General features: G+C 42.5%; 1 protein-coding gene across 4 annotated transcripts in view; it reads right to left on the bottom strand.

The window, feature by feature from the left end:
* Positions 1–25,619, bottom strand: part of RUVBL1 (RuvB like AAA ATPase 1) — a 73,992-nt gene that overhangs the window by 15,258 nt on the left and 33,115 nt on the right. For all 4 annotated transcript variants that reach the window (XM_012435373.2, XM_012435374.3, XM_021669499.2 and 1 more), the window contains 7 exons: positions 24,059–24,145; positions 16,449–16,581; positions 8,098–8,249; positions 4,849–4,938; positions 3,885–4,034; positions 2,078–2,141; positions 503–701 (listed from right to left, as the gene is read on the bottom strand). In XM_012435373.2, the coding sequence (XP_012290796.1) occupies positions 503–701; positions 2,078–2,141; positions 3,885–4,034; positions 4,849–4,938; positions 8,098–8,249; positions 16,449–16,581; positions 24,059–24,145 (875 nt within the window). The remainder of the gene's footprint in view (positions 1–502; positions 702–2,077; positions 2,142–3,884; positions 4,035–4,848; positions 4,939–8,097; positions 8,250–16,448; positions 16,582–24,058; positions 24,146–25,619) is intronic.

Genomic DNA, 25,619 nt, shown 5'->3' with positions numbered 1-25,619 from the left:
AGGGATGGGAAGGAGTGGAGCTGGGGGATGGAAAGACAGCAGTGTGAAATGCTGGTTTTATTATCAGAAGGTGCTAGGTTCTTATCCTGTCTTTATCATGAGGAACAAGTTATGATTCTATTCAGTTTCTTTATTTGAAAAATGACGTCAATAATCCCTACCTCTCAGAGCTCAGATGAAGACTGAAGACGTTCACGTGTATAATGTCATCAAAGGCTAGGCCTGTCTGATCTTACCTTTGTGCACTCCAACTGAATAACCAAATTGTAGTGTTACACCCCAGAGACCATGACGGAGACCCTCATCATGAGTGACAGAGCAGCTGCTGCCTTTGGTGACTAGAAATGAGGCCAGAGCCAAGCCACTTGACACATTTTCCCTCAAAAACAACATGACCTCCCCTCATCCCCGTCCTGACTCGTGGGGTTTAGAGAGATCCTGAGGAACAAATGAGCCCAGATGGAAGGTAAAAAGCCTTGTGGCTGGCAGGCAGCCATCCTACCTGATGACACAGTTGCCTCGGTTGGATGCAAAGATGACAATGGGGGCAATAGAAGACTCCAGGGCACGGTGCAGGTAGGTGAAGCACTCAATGTCCAGCATGTGGACCTCATCAACAAACAGCACACCCGGGACCAGCTCAGCAATGCCCTGGTCGATGTACTTGTTCACCACCTTATTAATCTCTCCTCGAAGTTTGTCTAGGAGATGCAAGGATGGGCAGGCAAGGTCAGCACCAGGCTGGGGGAGACTATCGCCTTTTCTCTTCTCCCCAACCTAAATTCAATCCAAACCCATGCTGGGAGCCTAGTTTTCCTACTAGCTATTTGACCCCAGGCAGGGTGTGTCCCCACTCCAGGCTTCAGTGTTGCCATCTGAACACAGTGATAATCACACCTAAAGGTCACAGAATTGGCAGCCTCCCCCAAAAGATGTGTTTGGTTAAATGCGAAAAGGTTGCATGGGTATTCTGCATGGGTATTCTGCATGGGAATCCCTTCATGGCACACACTCACAGACTAACATGCCTTATCACCTCCCACACACCCAATCTAGCTGTCTGATCTGGGAGACACTGGAGTTTAGGAGCCCTGGGTGAAATGAATTTTCACATGCAAATTTTCCTGTTCTATACTCAGTAAATGACCCTTTCTTTTGGTCCCACATAACAATGCTTAGGTTAATTAACTTTCAATCAAGTGCCTGGACTAAGGAAGTGGGTGCTTTTAGAATCCTAAGCAGAAACCTTGGAGGAATGAAAGGCTCTGAAGAAAGGCCCAATCTCAGAGCTCCTAGAGGGATGAGTCTCTCAAAAGTTAGAACCAGCTAAGGTCTCAGTGCTCATTTTCCAAACCAGCTCCTGTGTTATCATCAGGAAGGAGCAGCTCACAAACAGAGAATTGGAAGATCTGATGCAGCATCTTCCACCAAAGGCACAAGGCAGGAATTATCCAAAGGGGATGCACACCGAAAACCGTGTGAAAACAAAGAAACTGCTCCTGACAAACTCGAACAGAAAGGTCTCAGATTGCTGCCCTGGCTAAAACTTTAACGATAATATTTGCTTTAATATTTAACTACCAACTTAACGTGACGAAACTGTAGGTAGAATTAGAAAAAAACAACAGGAAAGCTAGGAAGAGCAGCAGGGTAAAATAAAGGTTCACATGGGAGCAGCAGCAGTAACCCTCGTGGAGCTCTGGGAAGTGTCCGCAAACTGGGCAGTGTGTGGAACTGATCTGTGGAGCTGCCCTGCACTCTACTGGGGAGGAGGGTGACAGCACCAAGGCTCCAGAGCCTGTGCTCCAGCAGAGCTAGACAACACAAATCCACATTTCTGGGGCCTCATAGGGGCCAGAAACTGTGACTGCAGAGGGGCAGAGAGCACACAGGTGCTGTATGGCTGCCTAAATGCCACCAGAGACTTAGGCTAGAGTCAAGCTCTGAACTATGAGGAAGAAGGAACTGTTCTGAGGCATTTCCTTAGGGTGGAGGTGCTCACAGAGCCGCAAGAGCAACTCAGAACACAGGGCCCTCCACCCTGCCCCTTGCTCGCAGGCCATGCTGGTTGTCCTACCTGTGATTTCTGTCTTCTTTGGCTTCATTAACTGGCCCATCATGGACAGGATGTCTTGTCCCCCCTGCATAAGAGAAGACGTTAGAGTCAGAGTCAGTGCTGCTTTCTAAGCCGGCTACAGAAGCCTCATCCCCCTACATCCCACTCATCAATTCAACATGGGGTCCTGAGGTATGGAGAACCCTCCTCAAAGCCTCAGGAGCTTCTAAACACAGAGGAATTTTTAGAGGTTCCCCAGGACCTGTAAGCATCAAACAAAATCCTTTCATGGGAAGTATAAGCTCTGTGGTGCCTGCCCAGCCTCCTTCTCCAGTCCTATACAATCCCTTGTTCCTTGATTAACCATACAAGACCATGAGCCCTGCCCTGGACACCCCAAAGCACTTTTATGACTCAATGCTTTTGCAAAATCTATTACATCTTCCAGGAATACGATTATCCTTCCTAGGAAGTTCCCAGTCATTAAAGTTCAAGTCAAATGCCCTCTGTGGGGCATCGACCCTAACCAGACTCATTACTTCCTCCCAATGTTCCCGTGCCTTTAGGGACACACGGACTATAAGAGTAAGTATAAACATACCATGATTATATTGCTGTGCCTCCTTTCACTAGATTTGGCCACAAGCTCACATCAGCCTAGCCCTTACTTAACCTGGAGCTGTTCAGTCTACGGGCTTGTCCCTGTGGAATGGCTGACTCCATAGCAGGTTCACCACTCACCTGCGTCCTCCTGCGGGCTCCTAACAGTGCAGTCAGCAAGAGGAATAGGTCAGTGTTTGGTCATTTGTTCAGCATTTAGTGATCACCTGTTGGTTACCAGGCCCTGGGACACAAAGGTGCTCACTAAATGCTGAATAGCTAAAGGCAGCAAATGTTTCCTGTCTGGTTCTCAAAAGAGCCTTGCCAGGTAGAAGGAAACTCAAAATCAGAACCCTAAATCACAGAAAACTCAGAGACCCAAAGTGACAAATCAACCAAGCAGTCAGTGATGGAGCAACATGTTTCCTGACTTCTGACTCCCAGTCCAGCACTCTTCTCAGTCAAGGGCTCCCAGAAGGTCAGTTTGGGGATGGCCATTTCACCAACCAAGGGGACCTCTTGGTCCAAGATGAGTCTTCAGTAATCTCTTGACCAAAGCTCCAAGGAACAAAACACTCACGGATCAAATTTCAAATCAGAAAACAAACTATTCCCCAATAGTGAAGAGGTATGTCTTTTAGGATGAAGATGAAACCAAACTGGAAGACCATCAGCAGGAAATAGTTGGTGTCTTGTTTCTTTTAATCACACATTTCCTAGAAGTGTCATAAAGTGATAACATCCTTTCCTACATTTTTTAGTCAAGGTATAAGTATCCATCTGCATGAGAAGCAGACAACAGTACCAGCTCAAAGCTTAAAAAAACTGTGGCTTTTGCTAAGCAGGAGGAAAGAAAGAGCTTTGACAGGCTTTCTGAAATCCTGTAAAGGGCTCATAGAACTCTCCTGCCCTCCTGCCATTAACACCCAGAGAATCCCAGGCATGAGCCCACTGCTGGAGCAAAGCCACAGAGGAAGCTGGCTAGCTCAGGGCCAGAGGCTAGGCTGGAATAAGAAACAATACACATGAAATCATCTGTGACTAGAGCATTTGAATGGGAACAAAGGAGTCCCTCGTAGCTCATGTCGATGTTAATTGCTGAACATTACAGATAGAAAAGGACCGTCTGCCTCAAGATAGGCAGCAAGACTCTGACAATTCATTCCCAGACCTCTATGCACATACAAAAGGGCTAGTGTGCCAGGTCACTCAGGCATCGAAGCAGTACCTGGGGCCTCGCATTAGCCACATCCAAGTCATGCAAGGTCACATCTTGTATGATTTCTTTCTTTTTGTGCACATCCCCTTTTGGCAAGGGGACATACTCTTCAGCTTCAAGGTCAAATTCTGTTGCATAGGTATCACACCTGCCCTGCCTCTGCAAAAAGAGAGAAACATGAGTGCCTGGTGAGTTTTCACTGCCAAGTCCCCAAATGGCACAGGGCTAAGTAAGATAAAGGTCTCAGTTCTCACTGCGGGCCTGATAGCTTACTTGACAAACTCCAAATATGCCCTACTCCCCTGCTGCCAAGAGAAGGGAGCTATCTGCTCATCACTGGGCTCCAAAAACTGGGTTGAAAAACACCTGATACTTTCTCCCAAAATCCTTTTCCCCTTCTTTCTTTTAACTGTATGCAATCCTGATAAAGGGCAAATCCAGTAGATTAACTGGAGGCGGAGGAGCTTCTCAGACTCTTTTGTAGGTGGGTGATTTATTTTATGATATGAAGTATTATGCCCATCCATTAAACAGTGAGGAACACAGTACAGGACCCTGAAAATCAGATAGAAAAGAATGCCAACGAATGCAGCGTTCCTTCCCACATGCATATATCTTGGGAAGAAAATACCAAAGAGATAAAAGGAAGATTAAATACACTGCACATTTCAATTTGAAAATGACTAAAGTTGTTTTGGTTTCTCACCCTGTCCTCCCCCTCTAAACAGGTTTTAGTATTTTTTTCTAAGAGACTGACTGTTTTAATCATGAGAAGGTTAAAGAATGAAGATAAAGGGAAGGCAAACTTTATTATACATAAAGGGTCACTAATTGACCTTCCATCAGCCTCACAACAGACACCAGCCCCTCCCCACACACCCCACACCCTCTGAAGAAAGCAACTCTCTTGTCGCCTAGGTCTTCTCATGGCAAACAAATAAGGGACAACATTGTGTCCCAAGGAAGGCATTACCTTCACGGCCCCACTGTTGGCTTCAATGTAAATCACATCTCCAGCCTCTACTCGCTCTTTCTGCAAACTTTCAAAAATGCTGGGATCCAGCTAAAAAAAAAAAAAAAAGTAAATCAGAGAAGTGCAATACATATTCCATTTCCTTCTGACACCCGTATGATACCTTTCCATAAGGGATCTGAGGTAGTTAGCAGGTGTGTGGAGAATGTTCGGCATGTGCATGTATACTGGGACCTGCAGGAGTGTGAATGCGTGAGTACCACATGAGAGGCTGGCTGGGGGACTAACCACACCAGGGAGAGAGGAGGGGGACCAGCATGCCTGTGTCCCTATGTGACAGGCACAAGAGGGACACATGGGACACCTACTCTACTCTTTCCCTTGACTCCAGAGGCTGTAAACAGGCAGCAGGGTTTTTATAAGCATGGTCCTGGCTGCCCTGAGATGGGCCTGGCCCACACTGTCCATAGGACCACAGGCCCTATCATTCCTTTTGAGATCATCATCCCTGCTTCACTCCTTCACTTGTCTCACCTCAGGGTGGGGGGGCGGGGTGCGGGTGGTGGAACTTTCCACAACTAAAGCACCTGCCAGCACCTGCTTACCAATCTCAAGGCTAGCATCTTGCAGGGCCTATGATTTTAGATAAAGTTCTCAGAGCCTAAGTTTGCTCATCTATACAACGGCACCCAGGTGCAATCACAGATGTATACAGTAATTCAACGAAAAGCATAAACCAGAATCTTTCCCAAGCCTTTTGATACACATCTCAGAGTTTGTGATCTTGGGCCTGCCTGCTTATAGCTCCAGGAAAAGGAAATAAGCAGATTTGGGGAGCTGTTACTTTTCTCTAGATTCTGGTGACCCTCAGTGATTAATATGCTAGGATAGCTGCCTTTGTAAGGATTCTGTAGTTAAACACAAGTTTCTCAAGGTCTTCATGGTTGATCTCTTGCAGCTCATGGAGAGCTACGTTACATAACATAGCTATGGTGAAAAAAAACTTGGACTTTTCCCCAAACAAAATTAAAAAGCAAAAACCCAGGGCTTGGTGAAAGAATCTAGATACAAAAAAAACCCACACACTGTATGTCCCATTTATATGAAAAGTTCAAAAGAAGGCAACAGAAAGTAGACTAGTAGTTGCTGAGGGCTATAGTGGGAATGGGGATGACTGTAAATGAGCAGGAGGATTCTTTCTGGGGTGATGAAAATGTTCTGAAATTAAGATTGTGGTGATTGTACAACTGTGAAAACACATTAAATTCCTGAAATTGTATACTTAAAATGGGTGAATTTTATTTAAAATGCTATCTCAATAAAGCTTTTAAAAAACCACCACCGCAGCAGCAAACCCAGGGCTCTGCCTCTCCTTGGCTGGGTGAGGACAGGCAGCCCCTGGCAGAACAGCTGGGAGCCTGGGAGCCTAAAGACAATGGTGGCTAACACCCCCAGGTAAAGTCTCGCAGGAAGGGGTCAGGATTACTAATGGCAATCTCGTTGTTAGGACTCAGAAGAGTCCTTCGGACTTGAATATCCACCAAGTATTTGAGCACCTTCTAACCAAATATTTTGTACATATTCTAAAAGTACCTAAAAGTATTCATTTTGGAAGAAAAATTTCATCTTCTCCTCTACATTATTTTTGTAAAGAAACTGTACAAAGTAGCATTACAAACAGTTGAAATTTAAACTGTATGTCTTATTTTATCTGTCCTACATTAGAGAATATACTTCCTTTTTGCCTCAAGCATTTTTATACCGGTTAATTTCCCAAATGAATTGACTGAAGATGTAATTACTGGAAAGGTGGCAGATGCTACTGAGAAATCTAATTTATTCAGAAAGGAAGTGACAAGGGGTAGGTATAAAAGAGATATTTGCAGAGGCAAGCTCCTTCCCTGTTAGGAAAAAGAAAAATGGCCCTTGGAAGAAGTGACATTTTTATGATCTCCATAAAGCAGTGACCAAGAAACAACCTTAGAGAATCAAAGAACCATAAAATTGTAGAACAAAATAAAGATGGAGAAATTATATGGTCGATCTCTTGCAGTTTATGGATGAGAAAACTGAGTCCCAGAGAGCTCAACTGACTTCCAAAGGTCACACAGCAAGTTGGCCGGCAGACAGCACAAAGCTTAGGGCTCAGAGGGTCAGCTCTGCCACCTGACTGGCTGGATGATCTCAGAATAACCATGTAATCTCTTTATGAGCCTTCATCTGTAACATGAGGGAAAGTATACATATACACAATCACACATGCAAACATATACACATATAAAGTTATGAATAACAATAAGTGTTTGTTGAAGCACTTAGTCCAAGGCCTGGCACATACAATAAATGAGAGCTATAATGATAATATTTATTAATAATAATAAGGCAAAGCCTAAAATCCAGACTGCTCCATTTCTCTAAGTGAAGGCTCTCACGATACCATTAACAGCTATCATTCATTAGGTAACTAGGTGCCACACCCAAAGCCATAACTCTGAAAGACAGACAATTATTATTCCCATTCAACAGATAAAGAAACTACTACTCAGAGATTAATGCTACACAGTTGTAAGTAGCAAAGCCAGGGTTTTCCTTTAGGACTTAGACTCCAAAACTTATGCTCTTCCCCTAGGAACTCTACTGCCTCTATCCTAAAGACTTACAGGACAGGTGGCTGAGGAGTGCCTTTGAGGGTTATCCAGTGTCACCATTCTGGCCTCTGCACAAAGCCCTGTACTGAGTAGAACCAGCCACTGAAATGACGACAGGTTCCTGACACAAGCAACTCCAGTCAGGATTCTGTGTGTGGCCCCTAGGAAGTCCATCCATCACCTTTATACAACTCTTAAATTTGATTACTCAATGCTGTTTCTTTCTATGAGAATGTGCACTGATAACTGGAAAAATTAATGACGAGGTTCAGACCCAGCCCAGGGTCTTTGACACATGGTCATAATATGGAACATGGGATGGCAGAGGCAGTTTCTTGACTTAACCACACAGCTCACGTTTTAACATGAACAGTTTCCTAGGAGTTACTAAGAAAACAGCTATCTTCCTTGAGTCCTCCTATGTGCAAGCCCTATGCTAGGTACTACTTTATACACACAATATCCTCGACCAGTTCCGTGAGAAATCAATACCTGCAGTGCACAGGTCAGGAGACTAGGATGCAGAGAGGTTACAACACCTGCCCAAAGCCACACAGTGCTGGGAGAGTCAAGAGAAAAGAGGCCACAAACAGGTACTCACTTTCAACTGTTTGGTTCCTTTGGCTGTTTTGAGTCCTATAATTACGTGGCTAATGGTTTTGCCATATCCCCCCATAGGATTCTCTGTCTCGCACGGAGTTAGCTCTGTGACTTCACCTTCATAAACTTCCTTGGTCTCCTTTATTCGCAGCCCTGGAAGAGGTGGCAGAGGGGCCTTGGTGAGAGGCAGAATCTTCTCTCTTATTCTGAGAGCCCAAAACTTCTGTGTCACCAGAACTGACAAATCAACCTTAATAATGTACATTCCAGGTGTCATGATGGGTAAAAAGGCAATACAAACATATCAATGTAAATTAGAGGTACTATTAGAAATGCAACTTTTTAAGGGAACTTTCTAGATTCAAATCCAGAACTAGACAGACAAGTTATAATTCTCAAAATTGCCTGCTCCATTTCCACGGGGGTGAAATTTAGCTTTAGCCTTTAGTCTCTGAACCCACACTATTCTATTCCACCAGAACAGTGGCTATCAAAACTCCTGTAGCCTTGTTTCCTGCATTTCTGACTCTCAAAGGAAATCTTAAAACCAATGGAATAACTCACTACACACCCTCTGACACTATCAAGCCTAAGCAGGGCATACTAAAATAATTAGGTGTCTATGTCAACAGTGGGGAACACTCCACCCTGCCAGGTGTTATGGGCCTCTGGCTGACTCTCACTACATACCCCAAGAAGAAATACCCGGTTGTCATGCACTATTTGTAATGTGTTGCTCTACAATTTTTCTTTCTTCCCTCCCTCCCTCCCAGGTGTTATGGGCCTCTGGCTGACTCTCACTGCATACCCCAAGAAGAAATACCTTGTTGTCATGCATTATTTGCAATGTGTTGCTCTACAATTTTTCTTTCTTCCCTCTCTCCCTCCCTTCCTTCCTTCCTTTTTCTTTCTCTCTCTCTTTCTGTTGCTCTACAATCTCAGTATCTGTCTCTCTCTCTCTCTCCTCTCTCTCTCTCTCTCTCTCTCTCTCTCTTTCTTGTTGAGATAGAGTCTTGGTCTGTCACCCAGGCTGGAGTGCAATGGTGAGAACTCGGCTCACTGCAACCTCCGTCTTCTGGGTTCAAGTGATTCTCCTACCTCAGCCTCCCAAGTAGCTGGGATTACAGGTGTGCGCCACCACATCTGGCTGATTTTTTTTTTTGGACTTTTAGTAGAGATGGGGTTTCACCATGTTGGCCAGGCTGGGCTTGAATTCCTGACCTCAGGTGATCTGCCCACCTCAGCCTCCCAGAGTGCTAGGATTACAGGCATGAGCTACCATGCCTGGCTGCTCTGTAATTTTTTTAAGGTGATAATAGAACCAATTTCCAAAGCACCTTATATTAGATTATTGCAAATAAAGGTAAATGTCTCTCCTAATTCTAAATATCATCCACATTAGCTCTTTGATAAACATTTGTTTATTATCCAAGAATCATTGTTAAATTAATTTTTAGAACATGATCTTATGTTCATTACATGCTTTTGCATATAATGGCTCTGCTTCCTGAAGCACTGTTTTGTTTTTTTTTTTTTAGCTTAGGCAACTCCTCCTTACAGTCTCAGTTTAAAACTCATCCCCTCCCCTTTGACACATCTTTCTTTTCTTCCTCATCCTTCAAATTGCCCCCATGGTGACCTGTGTTTCCACTGGCATAGCACAGCACACGGCAATGCCCTAACTTGCAGACCTTGCCTACCCCTCTGCAGTCTGTCCATACCTGAGCTGAGGGCCTAGCACATCAGCAGGCACAGTGAATAGATGAATGAATGAAGTCATTAAGGGTGAAGGGGTTGTCATTAGGCAGACCATGTATTAATAATACTCAAGAAACAAACCTGCAGATACATTTACATGTTCTATATGGTAATGGCCTGAGAACTCTAGGAGCCAGCCATGTAATGTTATAGCTCGTATCACCATAACACCCTCAACCTCAGCACTAAAAGCCAGGCATAACTGAAGCATACTGTTAGAAATCAAGATTACCATTAACTTAGGAAAGGAAGGATGGCAACTGGGAGTAAACATGAAGGGTACTTTGGAGTTCTGGCAACATTCCTTTTTTTGATCAGCTGCTGGTTTCATGGGTTTTCACTTTATGATAATCCATCTACCTATGTATTTATGTTCTGCACACTTTTCTGTATATATGCATAAAATTACCAAGTCTACTTTAAAAAAAATTTTTAAGTAAATAATACCAGTGAGACTCGGTGAAGTAAGACCATTGATGGCCTAAGTTGAGGAAACACTACTCTAAACCTCTGCTGGAGCTTCTGGTCATGGTTCTCAATCTCTAGGTCCACCTGAGAAGTCCCTATAATGAATCATGCCCTGGCTATACCCAGACCATTTGCTTCCAAATCTCAGGGGATGGGGCCCTGCCATCACTATTAGTTTAAAACTCCCCCCATGATTCCAAAGTACAGACACAGTTGAGATCCAGTTATCTAAAGAATAAGTGAAAAACTATTCTCACAAATGTGGAGACATAAGCTAATTCTGATGGCAGGGAGGCTCGATAAGAATTTGATGTCCTCACCATTAAGCTACCTCTGTTCTGATATGGAAATATTCCAATGGCACTAAGAAACACTACCTATGGTGTCAGGTACGCTCAGTAACTTCCCACTTTTAAATGCGGTCATTATCTTATCATTGGGCCGTTTGCCTTCTTTACCCCAGAAACCCAGTCAGGACAAAGACTCTCAGATATTAAAGTTAAGGAAAAGTTTTACTCTACCTTCATTCCATCTGATAGCTTATAAATGGAAGTTTTGGAATAGCCCCAAAAGAGAAGACCCATTTCATTTGTGCTTTACCAAATTCTTAGTTCCTGAATATTAATCTTAGACGAAAATTTTCCAAACAACATAAACGTATCAGAAGATTGTAGTAAACTTGGAAAATCCTGTACCTTTAAAGTGAACTTTGATTTTTTAAAATCAAACGTTTTATATCCCACAGTGATAAATTCCTTCAAATAGAATGCTTACTTATATTTACTGTTAGACGAATGTAGCATGAAATTCCTCAAGGAGGGGAAGAAAGACATTCCCATCTCTCACTAGCCCCTACATTTGTTTAGAAGTTACTCTGTGCTGACAAGCAGTCGGCGGACATGGCTGACGGACAATGAAACCAGCTGTTAGCCAGGAAAGGGGCTGAGCTGGCGCTATCTCTGGCAACGACAACACAAATGACACAGGTTTCATCTGCTGGCTCAGGTTTCTAAATCCCTGACAGGGACCTTCATCACATCAAGGAAATAGCACAGACTCCCTGCTTTTTATTTCTGGTCAGCTTATTGCTTCCTCCCACCCCCTCTCCCAACTTCACAGGAATTCAAAGGCAGAGGAAGATGGGCACGGTTCCTTTTTGAAGATAGTCAATGGCCTGCCTTTTTATTCTCTGGTAGGATCAAGAAATTTCTCTTCACCTTGCTACCATCAAAAGAACGATACTGTCCCCTCCCCTCAAAAATGGCAAATTACAAAACAGATGCCAAGGTAACTTATCTCTATTTTTCTGAATTTTAAAGCATTTAAGTTACCTTTAAGCAATGCAAACACATACACCCATGTAAAAGCCAGTTTTCACAGATGTTATCAATGTCAGAAACACATTTTTTAAGTAAATAGAAAGAACATTTTAAAAGTACTCAGGGGTCAGTACAGTAGTTCATGCCTATAATCCCAGCACTGTGGGAGGCCAAGGTAGGTGGATCATCTGAGCCCAGGAAACAGAGGTTGCAATAAGCCAAGATCGTGCCATGTACTCCAGCCTGGGTGATAGAGTGAGACCTTGCCTCAATTAAAAAAAAAAAAAGTACTAAGATATTTGAACTAGCTGTAACATCTTACTGTTCATCTCATCCGTATTATGAGTTAAATAAAACCATGGGCATGCACATGTTTAAATAAGAAAACATACTCAGAAAGATTTTAAACCTTAAAGGAATCCTGTGAGTCATTTCCACTGCTACTCAGGACACAATGTAAAAATCCACAAAGTACACTGCATATAATTACATGGGCTGAACCTCACCATAGATGCCGAGCTAAAGAAGCAAGACATAAGAAACACATAAAGTATGACTTAGATAAAGTTTAAAAAGGGCAAAATTAAGATAAAATTCCATTTAAATAAAGTTTAAAAAGGGCAAAATTAAGCCCCATGGTTTAGACATACACACATGGGTGTACAAGGTTATGATAACATAAGCTATTCCCACACAATTATGGTACATTGTGGGCCCCAACTGGGAGAAGAAGGGGTTGTGACCAGGGAGGGACACATGTCTGAGGTGCTGGCTGTGCTCTGTTCCTTCGTGGTGACTTTATAAGCCTTTACTTCATAATTAATTAATGTTTTTCATACTTCTTTATAAATCTGTAATATCTCCATTTAAAATAGGCACTAGGATGGGTGCAGTGGCTCACTCCTATAATCTCAGCACTCTGGGAGGTCAAGGTGAGAGGATTACTTAAGGCCAGGAGTTCAAGACCACCTAGGCAACACAGCAAGACCCTATCTCTACAAAAATAATTTTTTTTTTTTTTTTTTTTTTCAGACAGGGTCTCACTCTGTAGCCCAAGCTTGGAGTGCAGTGGCACAATGTCAGCTCACTACAACCACCACCTCCCAGGCTCGAGTGATTCTCATGTCTCAGTCTCCCGATTTTTTTTTGTTTGAGACAGGGTCTCACTGTTGCCTGTGCTAGAGTGCAGTGGTATGATTTCAGCTCACTGCAGCCTCCACTTCCTAGGCTCAGGTGATCCTTCCACCTCAGCCTTCCGAGTAGCTGGGACTACAGGTGCATGTCACCATGTCCAGCTAATTTTTGTATTTTTTGTAGAGACAGGGTTTCCCCAGTTGCCCAGGCTGGTCTCGAACTCCTGAGCTCAAGGAATCTGCTTGCCTTTGCCTCCCAAAGTGCTGAGATTACAGGTGTGAGCCACCATGCCTGGCATCTCTACATAATTTTTTTTTTCTTTTTTTGAGACGGAGTCTTGCTCTGTTGCCAGTCTGGAGTGCAGTGTCATGATCTCAGCTCACTGCAACCTCCGCCTCCCGGGTTCAAGCGATTCTCCTGCCTCAAGCTCCCAAGTAGCTGAGACTACAGGCATGCGCCACCAAGTCCAGCTAATTTTTGTATTTTTAGTAGAGACGAGGTTTCACCATGTTGGCCAGGATGGTCTCAATCTCTTGACCTCGTGATCCGCTGGCCTCAGCCTCCCAAAGTGCTGAGATTACAGGCGTGAGCCACCGCGCTCCACCTATTTTTGTTTTTGTTTTTATTGAGACAGAGTCTCACTCTGTTGCCCAGGCTGGAGTGCAATGGCACAATATTGGCTCACTGCAGCCTCCACCTCCTGGGTTCAGGCAATTCTACCTCAGCCTCCCAAGTAGCTGGGATTATAGGCGTGTGCCACCATGCCAGCTAATTTTTTGTATTTTTAGTGGAGACGGGGTTTCGCCATGTTGGACAGCCTGGTCTTAAACTCCTGACCTCGGATGATCCACTTGCCTCGGCCTCCCAAAGTGCTGGGATTACAGGCAAGAGCCAACACACCTGGCCTATGTAAAATTTTTAAAAAATTAACTGGGCGTAGTGGTATGCACCTGCAGTCCTAGGTACTTGGGAGGCTGGAGCAGGAGAATCTCTTGAGCCCAAGGAGTTGAGGCTGTAGGGAGCTATGGTTAAACCACTGCACTTTAGCCTGGACAACAGAGTGAGACCCTGTCTCTAAAAAATATTTTAAAATAGAAAAATGTTTTAAAAATAAATAAATTAAATAATATAGGCACCAAAGTCAGGCATGATGGTGTGTGCCTATAGCCCCAGCTACTTGGAAGGCTGAGGTGGAAGAATCACTTGAGCCCCAAGAGTTCAAGGCCAGCCTGGGCAACATAGTGAGACCAATGGCTCTAAAACATAATAAAATAATTAAAATAGGCACCAAAAAAATCCAATATTTCAGGGTAAAAATAAAATATTTCCAGTCAGAAATACTTCACAGTTTTAAAAATATTCAAATCATGACAGTGAAGAAATGTTAAAAAAAATAAATAAGTAAAAATAAATCTATTGAAAGTAACATAAAACTTAGCCTCTGGACACAGTTCATAACCTCTCTGGTTTATAATAGCCATAAACTTCAATGCTTAAGGGGACCTGGTCAGAAGGACCCACTCAGCTCCACCTGCTGTGGCTGCGAGAATAAAAGCTGCTTCAAGAAGGCAGAAATGACCACTTGATGACACTTTCCTATTGCTAAATATTGACAACTAGCTTCAAATTGATTTAAAAAAAAATACTTCATAAACTAAACAACGTATGTCTATAGGCCAGGCATATATGTTTTCTTTTCTTTCTTTTTTTTTTTTTTCTTTTTTGAGATGGAATCTTGCTCTGTCACCAGGCTGAAATGTAGTGGCACGATCTTGGCTCACCACAACCTCCGCCTCCTGGGTTCAAGCGATTCTCCTGCCTCAGCCACCTGAGTAGCTGGGACTACAGGTGCGCACCATCACACCCAGCTAATTTTTGCATTTTTAGTAGAGATGGGGTTTCACCATGTTGGCCAGGCTGGTCTCCATCTCTTGACCTCATGATCTGCCAGCCTCGGCCTCCCAAAGTGCTGGGATTATAGGTGTGAGTCACTGTGCCCAGCTGGCCAGGCATATTTTTTAGCTAAAGACTTCTGTTTTCTAACTGCTTCAAAGTCTACCCACTTCTTTCACTCACTCGGAAGAACTTTCCTGAGTGTCCACTATGTGCCAGGAACTGTGTCTACAAAGATAAACATTGTATCCCCGGGAGACACTGAATAAAACACCCAACCTGCTCCCTCCCATTCTTCCCCACCTCCAAAAATGGCCAAACCTAGGAATTTTCCTCAACTCCTCTTTTTCTTTTAGCCCCATATCTAACCCTTTAAGAAATCCTGTCAGCTCTACCATGCAAACTTACCCAGAATCCAACCACTTTGCACTTCCACTGCCACCATCCTGGTCCAAGCCACCACTTTGTCCTGCTCAGACTCCTCTCTGCCCTTACCCTCCTTACTGTCTACTCCCACTCCCACCCCAGCCAGAGGGGTCTGGGAAAAGCAAAACCAGAGCCCAGATACCAGCACTCTCCAACTGCTTCTCCTTTAGTTCATTGTAAAATCCAAAGCCTTAACCATGGCCTATAGACCTACCTGATCTTACTCCAAAACTAAACTTCATCAGTCTTAAAGTTTCATCATTTCCTCAAAGTTTTCTGGTAAATTTCTTTCTTAAGAATACTTACTTTGGTTTGACAATGAAAGAGCCTGGAAACTGGTATAGGCACTCTGACTAGTGTTCATAACCCACAACTCAGCAGGCAAATCCTAGACACGTACTCACATATGTGCACAGAAGACACATAAAAGCATGTTCCTAGCAGCCTTGTTTTTAAGAGTAAAAGCTGAAAATAAATCTAAATGTTCAAAACACAGAAATGACTTAATAACTGGACTTTAATGCAACAGTTAAAAGAAAGAAGCTATTTCCATAAGCAGATCTGAGGTAGGATTTTCCCAGTGTTGTACCAGCAGAAATGGGGCCAGAGACTGCCCCAGAAGTCCCAGCTGGCAAAAGGCAATTCGAGAAAGAAGCCATTTTCTTCTCAGAGCAAATCTTCACAGCAACAGCTCTAGAAATGAGACAGGTGTCGGATCAAACTAGTTCTGCCACTTACTAACTGGGTCATTAGCAAGTTATTTAACTTTCTGAGACTATTTCTTCAAATGCGAAAGGTCATTGATAATCTCCCCTCATGGGAGGGAAGGCCTGGTTCATCACAGGCACTCACTATGATAGCTACAGGCCCTAGGAGTTTGGCACCATAAGCCTCAAAGCTCTGCCAGTCCCACACAGTCTCCTCACTCTATGAGAGGTCACAACTCTTCTGGCTTGCCATCCAGGACCAGGGGCATTCTGGAATCATGGCACACAAAGATTCCAGCTTGAGTCCAAAACCTTTTCAGTGGATAGTCATCTCTAACCGCAAAATAAGGCTTCCGGAAAATATGACTCATTAAAAAAAGCACACACACACACACTTTTAGACACATCTATTACATGAAGAAGCCCAAGCTCACAGCTAGGGTCCATAGTTGCTCCAATTGCTAATGCACTTCAATTAGAAAAGCTGGGTTTTGTTTTGTTTGAAAAGTAATGCACTACTAAATGCCAAAAGAAAAATAGCAGTGCCACAAATACCAGTAATAAAGGCATCTTCACCACAAAGAGGCTTCGGTGCACAGGCTTCAGGAAGTGAGACCAACTCCTCCCACAAACATGACACTACTTACCAATGGCCCTGCGGAAGTTCTCCATCAGCACCTCTGTTTTCTTGATCTCAGTCGAGTAAACTTCACTCCCCACCATTGGGCAGAAGGGGACCTTACTACCCAGTTCCTGAGCAATAGCCAGAGCCAAAGCCGTCTATAGAAGAAAGCAACAGAAACACAGTTCACAGTCCTGAACACATGACAATTCAGAAACACATGCTACAGAACCACCAGGAACCAGGAACAGCTAAACATCTAGTCCTACCGTTTGGCATGTTTCACACAATAAACATTTGATGACTTTTGAGGACAGTCAATTTATATCATAAATGGCCTCTCTAATCATCCCCATAATTACAAGATATCATTCACTCAGACTCACCCGGTGCAGGCCCAACTCCAAATGCCTCACATGACACTTACAACCAGCCTATGAGGTAGACACTAGTATTCTCCCCATTTTACAAATGAGAAACTGAGAGACATTAAATAACACAACATAAGTACTATGATACAGAAAATGCAGTGCAGATTTAACCTCTGGCAGCAGGACTCCAAAGATCATATTATCACACTTAGAAGAGTCTATTCCTCAGTACCCTTGGGGACTGGATACCAAAATCCATGGATGTTCAAGTCCTGACATAAAATGGCAGGGTATTTGCATATGAACTATGCACATCCTCCTGTTATTTTAAATCATCTCCAGATTACATACAATACCTAATATAAATGCTATGTAAATAGTTATATTGTATCTTTAAAATACGTATTATTTTCAGTATTGTATTTTTATTTTTATTTTCCTGAATATTTTTGTTGTGGTTAGCAGATTCTACACGAGGAACCCATAGATACGAAGGGCCAACTCTATATAGTCATCCAAAATTGTTTCCTTAATATCAATACATAGCTTTGACCTAATTGCCCAGAATACACCACTAGATATTTGAGATACCTGCTTTCTGTTTTTACAACTACAGGAAAACATCAATCTACAACCCATCAGAAATAAATAAAGAAGGAATGAATGAATTGATGTTCACTTTATGTTACGTAGCCCACAAAGAGTGAAGAAGGATACATCAAGTAGGATTTTGAAGCTATGAGTTGGTCTTAACAAGTTACACTTAAATACGTCCTGTGGTTTAAGCATGAACCACAAATTGATTTTTGGTAAGATAATTACAATGGCATATGCTAAACAGAACCAGACTTCACAGATGTATGGTCAAATGTCAAGTATGACAAGCAAATGCTTTAAAGTTGGTACAGAACTGGGCAATGCCATGGCCTCTGAATGCCATTCTTATCTTTTCTCAACTATGAAACAGCAGCACGAGTAAGGCCAGCTCCCCAGGTGTATGGGCTAAGGAAGAAAACAAGCTTGTTACTAAAGAACAAAGTGAGACAGTGTCTTAAAATTAACAGTCAAGGTTCCTCTCAGATTTTCTTTTCTATGCCCTTTTGGTCATAGTTTTAAGGTGGTAAAATCTGGTAGAGAATCAGCGTATAGTATAGTATAAAATGCACTAGCCAGGAACAGAAAGATTTAGTGCTGGTTCTGTCACTAATTTTCAGTGTGACCTTGGGCACTCAGCAATTCTCAGGTGCCCCATTTCCTCATCTGTCAAATGAAAGTACTAAAATGCCAGGCTAGATCACAAGTGCCAAACTTGTTGCCCACAACCTGGTTCCATTTGGCCTGCAGTCTCACGGTCACCTTCAGCAAGGCTGAGCACCTGGGGCTGATAGCAGCTACTCCACAGTGCACCCAGCCACTTCTCTCATCCCCGCTGCCCGTCTCATTAGGCACCTGCACTTCTGAGCCCAAGTTTTGACACCTTGAAAACTGGTATTCTTCTAAGAGCAAAGGAAAAAAATCTCTGGAACGTGAAAAAGCACAATGAGAGGAGCAGTACAGTAACAGCAGACTCCCCATGGGGCTATAGGCTGGACAGGATCACCGTCTACCTCAACTCCACTCCCTTCCCAGTCACCTCTTTCTCTTCCTTGTATCTCTGCCAGCCCCAATTTCCTACCCTCAGTTTTGAACTTCAAAGACAGTGACCACATCCAATTCAATGGCATCCTCCCTCCCTTTAACTAATATAGAAGTGATTATTAAAATATGATAAATACTTGGTTAAAAAATGCTTCACATGTATTCGTTTCCTCTATTTAAAGAGGGAAAGCATTATGTCATGGCTATTATACTATACCTACACCTACTACAGAGTGCTACATAGACCTCATCAAATCTCCCCAACTAGTCTATGACCTTGATCATCTAGTTTGTACATTATAGATTAAGAAATAAACTCAAAAGTTACCAACACACCCAAGACATTATCTTTTTGTACTCACCCCACATGAGCAACAAGTGCCACAAAAAAAGAGGTTGTTGCCAAAAGAAGGTTGAAGAAATCTCTATTTTCAATCTCATCTGAATATCTCCTTTTTCTAAAACCCAAACTCATTATTAACAGTGTGAGGTCCTCAAGAGTGGAACATGCATATGAACCACGCATTTGCATCTCTAAAATAAGCAGTATTCCTGCCTGTCACTCAGTTTAGTTGCCTAAACTTTGGGACCCTGCAGCAAACCATTCAGCAGAAGTCACCAAATTCCTTCATACGCATTGGAAGGGAGTGGACAAACTTACAAAGTAATACCACAGTGCTTAGAACTTCTCTTATTTCTTTTTTTTTTTTTTTTTTGAGACGGAGTTTCGCTCTTGTTACTCAGGCTGGAGTGCAATGGCACGATCTCGGCTCACTGCGACCTCCACCTCCTGGGTTCAGGCAATTCTCCTGCCTCAGCCTCACGAGTAGCTGGGATTACAGGCACGCGCCACCATGCCCAGCTAATTTTTTGTATTTTTAGTAGAGACGGGGTTTCACCATGTTGACCAGGATGGTCTCGATCTCTTAACCTCGTGATCCACCCGCCTCGGCCTCCCAAAGTGCTGGGATTACAGGCGTGAGCCACCGCACCCGGCAGAACTTCTCTTATTTCTTGGGAGGAAAATGATATAATATCACCAAAAAAAATGAAGGACATATGCTATTCACAATATGGCACACTGGATCCACTGAAAACCTCTCCTCTCACAAAACATCTAGAAATGAATAAATAATAACAAATCCAGAACAGTAAACTACTTGCCTTGAAAGTCTGGAGACTGTGGATACAGAAAAGCTCAGCAAGGTACAGCACTTAGATAGAAACCCCTGAATAAAACCGGGGCCTGGTGTGGTAGTTCATGCCTGCAATCCCAGCACTTTGGGAAGCTGAGGTGGGCAGATCACTTGAGCCCAGTAGTTCAAGACCAGCCTTGGCAACATGGCAAAACATTATCTCTACAAAAACTACAAAAATTAGCCAAGGTGTGGTGGTGTGCACCTGTAGTTCCAGCTACTCAGGAGGCTGAGCTGGGAGGATCACCTGAACCCCAGGAAGTAGAGGCTGCAGTGAACCGAGATCACTGCACTCCAGCCTGGGCAACAGGCTCAAAAAAATTTTTTATCTCAAAAATATTTATCTCAAAAATTATTTATCTCAAAAAAATAAATAAATAAAACCTCAAAATTAAAAAAACAAACATAGAAACAGGACCCTTGAAGGGCTACACATAAGTAGAAAAGGTAGGCCATGACAAAATACCCCTGGGGGCCAGGCACAGGTGGCTCATGCCTGTAATCCCAGCACTTTGGGAGGCCGAGGTGGATCACCTGAGGTCAGGAGTTCAAGACCAGCCTGACCAACATGGCGAAACCCTGTCTCTACTGAAAATACAAAAATTAGCCAGGAACCTGTAATCCCAGTTACCCAGGAGGCTAAGGCAGGGAATCGCCTGAACCCAAGAGGTGGAGGTTGCAATGAGCCAAGATTGCACCACTGTACTCCAGCCTGGGCAACACAGCAAGATTTCGTCTCCAAAAAAAGACACAGCCGGGCACAGTGGTTCATGCCTGTAATCCCAGTTCTTTGGGAGTCTGAGGTGGGAGGATCACCTGAGGTCAGGAGTTCAAGACTAGCCTGACGAATATGGTGAAACCCTGTCTTTAAAGAAAAAAAAAAAAAGATATTATAACAATTTAGGCAGTGTGTAATCTTTGATTGCATTGTGATATTCTGATGTTTTTTAAAAAGCCCAAAACTGAAATGACTTGAAAAATGTTTTTTAATTTCTAACATCTATATTTTCTTTTCATTAAAATAATGTAAATTCGTTGTCTTTGAAAGCACATTTGTTAACTGCTCACGGAATTATATGATGAACTGCCAGCCTCCTTCATCTTTGTGATTTCTCTATTGCAGTTGATATGGTTACCTACTCCTTTCTTTAAAGGTTCTCCTTTCTTGGTTCCTGAGACGGCATTCTCTCCCTTGCTCTGCTTCTAATTTTTTTTAATTTAGTTGATCTATTTTTTAATTGACAAAAATTGGGGGACTATAATAGCAATATCAAGGTGAAATTTAGTGAGTGTGATGATGGCATCGTGGTCATGTAGGAAGACATCCTTACAACTTTCTTTTTTCTTTTTTTTGAGACGGAGTTTCGCTCGTTACCCAGGCTGGAGTGCAATGGCGCGATCTCGGCTCACCGCAACCTCCGCCTCCTGGGTTCAGGCAATTCTCCTGCCTCAGCCTCCTGAGTAGCTGGGATTACAGGCACGCGCCACCATGCCCAGCTAGTTTTTTTTTGTATTAGTAGAGACGGGGTTTCACCATGTTGACCAGGATGGTCTCGATCTCTTGACCTCGTGATCCACCCGCCTCGGCCTCCCAAAGTGCTGGGATTACAGGCTTGAGCCACCGCGCCCGGCCACAACTTACTTTCAAGTGGTTCAGAAATAAACTAGAGAAGAAGGAAATGTCACAAAATGTTTACAACTGGCTATCTAGGTATAGGGTATGGTGTTCATTACACTATTCTTTCAACTTTTTTGTAGGTTCCAAACTTTTCAAAATGAAAAGGAGAAAAATATTCCATAGGTTGGATTAATGGATTAATCAGCAGCTTAATCATAGCTTAAGAGACAATTATACTGGAACAAAGACCTGAAAGAAATTACTCATAATTTGGCAGAGTCAAAAAGATAAAAAAATATGAGAGGCTAAAAGACAAAGAGGCCAAATGAGAAGCTCTGTCCTAAGGTTTCTCAACTTGGCTTCATGATGTTTGGGGCCAGATAATTCCTTATTACAGCAACTGCCCTGTGCACTACGGGATGCTTAGCAGCATCCCTGGCCTCTACTCACTAGATGCCAGTAGCACCGCCTACCAAGTCATGAGAATCAAAAATGTCTCCAGACATTGTCAAAGGTCCCCTGGGAGGGAAAACTGTTCCAGGTTGAAAACCACTGCAATCTTAACTTCGTCTCACTGGAGGTCCAGAAGTAGAGAAAACAGAGAATGGAGAAAGGCAATAGCTGAAGACATAATGCTAACAATTTTTTTTTTTTGAGATGGAGTATCGCTCTGTCACCCAGGCTGAAATGCAATGGCACAATCTTGGCTCACTGTAACCTCCACCTCCCAGGTTCAAGCAATTCTCCTAAGGCTGACAATTTTCCAGAATTGAGCAGAGACATAATACTCAGATTCAGGAAGCACAATTAGCATCAACAAGATAAACAAAAATTAATCCACTTTTTGACATATCATAGTGAAACACCAAAACCAAAAATATCTCAAAAACATGCAGAAAATGCCCATCAATGATAGACTGGACAAGGAAAATGTGGCACATATACGCCATGGAATACTATACAGACATAAAAAACAATGAGTTCGTGTCCTTTGTAGGGACATGAATGAACCCGGAAACCATCATTCTCAGCAAACTGACACAAGAACAGAAAATCAAATACCACATGTTCTCACTCATAGGCGGGTGTTGAATAATGAGAACACATGGACACAGGGAGGGGAGCATCACACACTGAGGTCTGTTGGGGGGGACTAGGGAAGTGACAGTGGGGGGTAGGGAGTTGGAGAGGGATAACATGGGGAGAAATGCCAGATATAGGTGATGGGGATGGAGGCAGCAAACCACATGCTATGTATGTACCTATGCAACAATCCTGCATGTTCTTCACATGTACCCCAGAACCTAAAGTGCAATAAAATATAAATTTAAAAAATAAAAAAACATGCAGAAAGTAAAGCCAAAACCCTCAAAATTAGACTTCTCAAAAACAATAGAAGCCAAAGGAGCAAATAACATTGAGAGAAGTACTGTGAAATAGTACTGAAGAAAATATCTGTCAACTCAATTATATAGCCAAAATAACTATCATTTAAAACAAGGGCAACATAATGAATACAAACCTGAGAGACTTTTCCACCAACTAACTTCTAGAAGGAATTTCTAAATTATTTACTTTAGGAAGAAGAAAAACGGAGGGAAAGAGAAGGTCTAAGATATAAGGAATAGCAAACAAATAAATGGTAAATGCACTAGACAAGCTAATGTTGCCTGCAGAGAGGTAACTGAAGCTCACATTTGTATGGCCCTTCACAGTTTAAAAAACTGTCACAATTTACTTTTATATAGGAAGAGAAAAAAGTATTAACAAATATAGCACTTCTTCCTCTTGTAAGATACCAATATAAGATACACAATCAATAATCATTTCAAAATTATAATGCAAGTCATTATCTTACAACTGATCAGTTTAATAACTGCCTGAAATAGGTAGAGTATGCTTTTGCTTAGAAAAGTTAAGGGACCTGCCTCAGTTCTCACAGCAAGTCAATACCAGAGCTGGAATTTAAAGCCCATTTCTTTTCACACATAACCCCAAGCTCCTACTCACCTACCTCAAGAAGCCCTTTTGAAGAATAAGCAAAACTCAGATCGGGAACTCTGGTGAGTTTCAAGTATCTGTCCAGTCCCCTCACAAATCCCAAGAAGCCACACGGTATCCTCTGCCTGAAAGGTCCTTATCTTCCCTACAAAGTCAAATCCTCTCCCAGCTCTGAAGGGAAAATGTCAAGTCTCAACCCTTCCAGCTGTACCAGCCTGCAGCACTGCCTCCTGCTCAAATTGCAGCTGCATTTAATATTAGTCAATACCTCAAAGCTGAGCATTCATTCTGAGTCCTCTTGTGCTGTCATGATTTCCTTTCTTTCTGCCCTGGAGAGACTGTAAGCCCCTTGAAGATAAAAATCACGTCTCTAATTCTTGTTTTCTTTTTTTTTCATCTCTCACACAGCCACAATAGCAATGGGTAAAGCTAGCGTTTGGAAGAATGCTTGCTGACTCATTTTTTTGGTCCCCTCAAATAAGATGTCACTCAGAAGATCTTTATGAAGCCCTAGGCCAACAGAAATGTATTTCCACAGCAAAGGAGACTTGAAAGAGATAAAGTACAAATTCTAGAAACAATGAGACCCCTCCAAGGACTTCATTCTCTCTTCTCTGGAGGTAGGCCAGGATAATTTGAATTTTAGAAGCATGGATTTTAGATACACAATTGTATTATTGCACATTAGTTTTAAAAACATACATATAACCCATTTAGCTAAACAAAGACTAGTTAAGACATGAATTCAATTTGGCTTAGATACTAGGATCATTCTCTTGGGTAGATTTAAAAAATGAGAGAAAATGAGTACCTTGCCAGTTCCAGGAGGTCCTGCCAACAAGACAGCTCTTCCAGCCATTTTCTTGCTTTTGATTAATTCTACTATGACGCCACATGCCTACACACCACAATGGAAAGAAATAATAAATCAATATTAAAATGTTTCACAAGGGGGAAAAACTCAGTCCCTGGCCTATACAATTCACAAACTCATACAGCTAACACTGAGTACCAGTGCACTTGCAGACACTGTTTTAGGCACCAAGGGTAATGAGGCAAGGCAGAAAAGCCTTGTAGGGAGGGAGTCAAACATACAAACATTGCACATGTGATCTTTATCACTACTATGAAGAAAAAGGGATAATGAGAGAGAGCAAGTGGCTAGAAAGTGATCCTGGAATGTCTTTCTGATGACATTTAATTTGATATGTGAAGCTCTGGGAGGGGCAAGAGTCAGTGCTCCAGGCAAAGAAAACAGCAAATTCAGAAAATCCAAAGCAGGAACGAGCTTGGCATATACAAGGGACAGAAAGGTTGCAGTGACCAAAGTATAGTGAAAAGAACCAGGACGATGAGGTTGAAGAGGTAGGCAGGGACCAGAATGCAGAACAGGAACTTACAGTCTGTGGTAAAGTTTGGATTTTATTCTACATGTAATAGATAGGGAGCCACTGAAAAGATCTTAGGACTGTGTCATATTATGATTTGTTTTTAAAAGATGGTGCTGGTTACTGTGTGAAGAATGCACAGTATGAGTACAAGTGGGAACACTGATTTTTAGCCCAGGGTATAGGGATAGACGCCAGGTGTCAAAATACCTCTTGAAGTTGGGAACAAAACTGTGTATATTTTCATATATACATTTTTTCCAGGGAAAGGATTCAGAGCTTTCATCAAATTCCCAAAGTAACCTACTAAAGGGTAGGAATCAATAACATAGACTACTACCTGGCCATCAGTGAACACTGTAAATACTGAATGTGAAGTTAAACCTATGGCACTATTAGATCCATTGAACATGTTTTGAATCCTCAATATTAAATTACTTTATCACCTGTTAGTATATTTTAAATACATTCTAAATCTCTGAATTTTATTAAGCATTTGCAGTACATGTGTGTATATATACATACACATTCCATAAATGGGCTATGAATCTTCATATATTTTAGAATATTTGACTATAAGGGGAAAACACTGAGAAAGTTACACTTGCTGGGCATCTATATCTTGGGACTACATAATATAAGCTTTGCTATATTTTATTTAATAACTGAATACATGACTATCTAAAAGGTGCATTCTTTGCCTGATGGAAGGTCACAGCTCTTCTCTCTGGGCAGTGACCACACTGTGCCAGAGCCTTGTGAATACATCTTATCTTCTCTACCTCTGTTCCTCAAGACCGTCAAGTACCTTGGCTCCACACGTACGGCAGCCCCTCAAAAAACATGTAAGGAATGTGTGTGGGTATGCTAATCCCATTTCCACTTCAGTTACCAAAGCACACTGCCTTTAATAGAACCTAGAAGATATTCTTCAGATGCTACATCTTTTTTTTTTTTTTTCCGAGATGGAGTCTCACTCCGTCT

Source organism: Aotus nancymaae, unplaced genomic scaffold (assembly GCF_030222135.1).
Source record: "Aotus nancymaae isolate 86718 unplaced genomic scaffold, 86718_ANA_hifiasm-v0.15.2.pri h1tg000046l, whole genome shotgun sequence".
Lineage (NCBI taxonomy): Eukaryota > Metazoa > Chordata > Mammalia > Primates > Aotidae > Aotus > Aotus nancymaae.
The sequence above is the reverse complement of the archived record's forward strand: the minus strand, read 5'-3'. Positions and strand labels throughout refer to the sequence as shown.